This window comes from Haplochromis burtoni, unplaced genomic scaffold (genome assembly GCF_018398535.1).
Source record: "Haplochromis burtoni strain Fernald_Lab_line unplaced genomic scaffold, NCSU_Asbu1 Contig_67, whole genome shotgun sequence".
In the NCBI taxonomy this organism is placed as follows: Eukaryota; Metazoa; Chordata; class Actinopteri; order Cichliformes; family Cichlidae; genus Haplochromis; species Haplochromis burtoni.
Window position 1 is genome coordinate 1,764,535 of NW_024582428.1, and position 2,697 is coordinate 1,767,231.

Consider the following 2,697-nt stretch of genomic DNA (forward strand, 5'->3'; position numbering starts at 1 on the left):
AGAGATATAATCTCTCCAGCGTGTCCTGGGTCTGCCCCGGGGCCTCCTCCCGGTGGGACATGCCGGAACACCTCACCCAGGAGGCGCCCAGGGGGCATCCTTGTCAGATGCCCGAACCACCTCAGCTGGCTCCTTTCATGTGGAGCAGCAGCTGCTCTACTCTGAGCCCCTCCCGGATGGCCGAACTTCTCACCCTATCTCTAAGGGAGAGGCCAGCCACCCTTCGGAGGAAGCTCATTTCTGCCGCTTGTATCCGCGATCTCGTTCTTTCGGTCACTACCCACAGCTCGTGGCCATAGGTGAGGGTAGGGAGTAGATCGACCGGTAAATTGAGAGCTTCGCTTTTACACTCAGCTCCCTCTTCACCACGACGGACCGGTGCAGCGTCCGCATTACTGCAGCTGCAGCCCCAATCCGTCTGTCGATCTCCGGCTCCCTTCTCCCATCACTCGCGAACAAGACCCCGAGATACTTGAACTCCTCCACTTGGGGCAGGAACTCATCCCCGACCCGGAGTGGGCACTCCACCCTTTTCCGGCTGAGAACCATGGCCTCAGATTTGGAGGTGCTGATCCTCATTCCCGCTGCTTCACACTCGGCTGCGAACCGTTCCAGTGCGAGCTGGAGGCCCTCACCCGATGAAGCCAACAGAACCACATCATCGCAAAAATCAGAGATGAGATTCTGAGGCCACCAAAGCGAAAGCCCTCCGCCACTTGGCTGCGCCTAGAAATCCTGTCCATAAAAATTATGAACAGAACCGGAGACAAAGGGCAGCCCTGGCGAAGCCCATCACCCACCGGGAACGAGTCCGACTTATTGCCGGCAATGCGAACCAAGCTCTTGCAACGGTTGTATAGGGATCGAATGGCCCGTAGCAATGGGCCAGACACCCCATATTCCCGCAACACCTCCCACAGGACACCCCGAGGGACACGGTCGAATGCCTTCTCCAAGTCCACAAAACACATGTAGACTGGTTGGGCAAACTCCCATGCACCCTCAAGTATCCTGGAGAGGATAAAGAGCTGGTCCAGTGTTCCGCGACCAGGACGAAAACCGCACAGCTCAATGCAGCAGCTTCGGCAAGAATAGGAAAATCTTCATTAAAAAGCTACAAGCTTGCAAATCTGACTTGGTTAAATCAAACTTTTACTATTGTTGTCAAATATAGGTAAATTTCAGTAATTCAGTCTTTTACTGATTATTTTCCTTTTGAATGCCATTAATAAAATCCTTCATCTGATAATGATGAATTGAATAAAGCGCTTTATACAGCATTCCTCTACATTTTTTAAAATTTCTATCCACAGCTATGCTCAGTCTGTCCTGTACATGTATTACATTTTAAAATGTTAATAGCTTAATGCTCATTATAGCAAATATATTAAAATTGTATCTATTGGTAACTTTATGGTGAAATAAACCAGGAAAATAATTTTTAAAAGACACTACAAAAAATCCTAATATGGACTCGCTGGGGTCGGGGGTTGAGGGGTGGGGGGTGGGGGGGGTTTGATTGACAGAAATTGCCTAAAATGAGCAAAAACCCATTTAAACAGTGCTTGTCAGTATCAAGCTTTAGTAATCAAGTGTAACCACAGATGCTTTTATGTAAACTCGGCAGCCTGACAGTGAGGGGATTAACTAACACGAGGTTGGGAACATGCTGCCCCATTTGCCATTTATGAATAAACTATGTGGCTTCAGTGAAGCTTCAGTTCCAACACTGTGACACTGACTCAGGTAAAATATATAGAGAAACATTCCCCCATAGGAAGTAAGTCCAAAGAAATTAGGAGCAGGTGTGAGCAACGGGCATGAGCATATCAGGATGACTTTGTGTTCTGAATGATTGAATAATTACATCTTTAATGACTTTTAAGAAGAACTGTAGATTTACAGTTGGAAAGGTCTCTTGGAGCTGTTTGTAAACAACTGCATAGATCTTCATTTCAAATAGTACAAGTAAAAGTTGTTTAGATGCATCACCACTTTGCAAAGATCTGGAAGAAGAACCAAACTGTCATCCTCAGATGAGAGGAAATAACATCAACGACACTGCCTTAAAGTGAGGCGAGTTTCACCATGGAATGAGACAGCGGCAAACAATAAAAGAAGCAAAAAAGCTTTCAGGTATTATTTTACACATTGTCAGGTGTGCTACATTCTTCTTTCTTTTCATTGTGCAGAAAATTCGACACTCTGATCCAGGCTCAGGCCAAAGAACTGTCTCACCTCCGCCAGAGGCTACGAGAGGGTCAGGGTGTGTGCAGCATCCTCACCCAGCACCTGGGAGACACAACCAAGGCGTTTGAGGAGCTGCTGAGAGCCAACGACATCGACTACTACATGGGCCAGAGCTTCAGGGATCAGTTAGCTCAGAGCAGTGCTCTGGCACAGAGAGTTAATGCCAAATTTGGTGGAAGTGAGTCTGTTTTTGTTGTTTCACTGTACAGCCTTAAAATCAGACCAGATGCGAAGTCTCAGAAAGTACAAACGACACCATGGATTTCTCATGAGCAGGGAGTGCAGATAACAGTTAATGATATTGATGCTCTTTCTTTGTTCTCAAACAGGAGATTGTTCCGAAAACCCAGATAAGACAGAGCTACTTGCCATCCGGTCAGTCCTCATTACAGCTTTGTGTGTGTGTGTGTGTGTGTGTGTGTGTGTGTGTGTGTGTGTGTGTGTGTG

At 47.1% G+C, this 2,697-nt stretch overlaps 1 protein-coding gene across 9 annotated transcripts in view; it reads left to right on the top strand.

The window, feature by feature from the left end:
- The window catches only part of pde4dip (phosphodiesterase 4D interacting protein), a 91,600-nt gene that overhangs the window by 69,198 nt on the left and 19,705 nt on the right, over positions 1-2,697 (top strand). For all 9 annotated transcript variants that reach the window (XM_042221462.1, XM_042221461.1, XM_042221460.1 and 6 more), the window contains 2 exons: positions 2,193-2,428; positions 2,580-2,625. In XM_042221462.1, the coding sequence (XP_042077396.1) occupies positions 2,193-2,428; positions 2,580-2,625 (282 nt within the window). The remainder of the gene's footprint in view (positions 1-2,192; positions 2,429-2,579; positions 2,626-2,697) is intronic.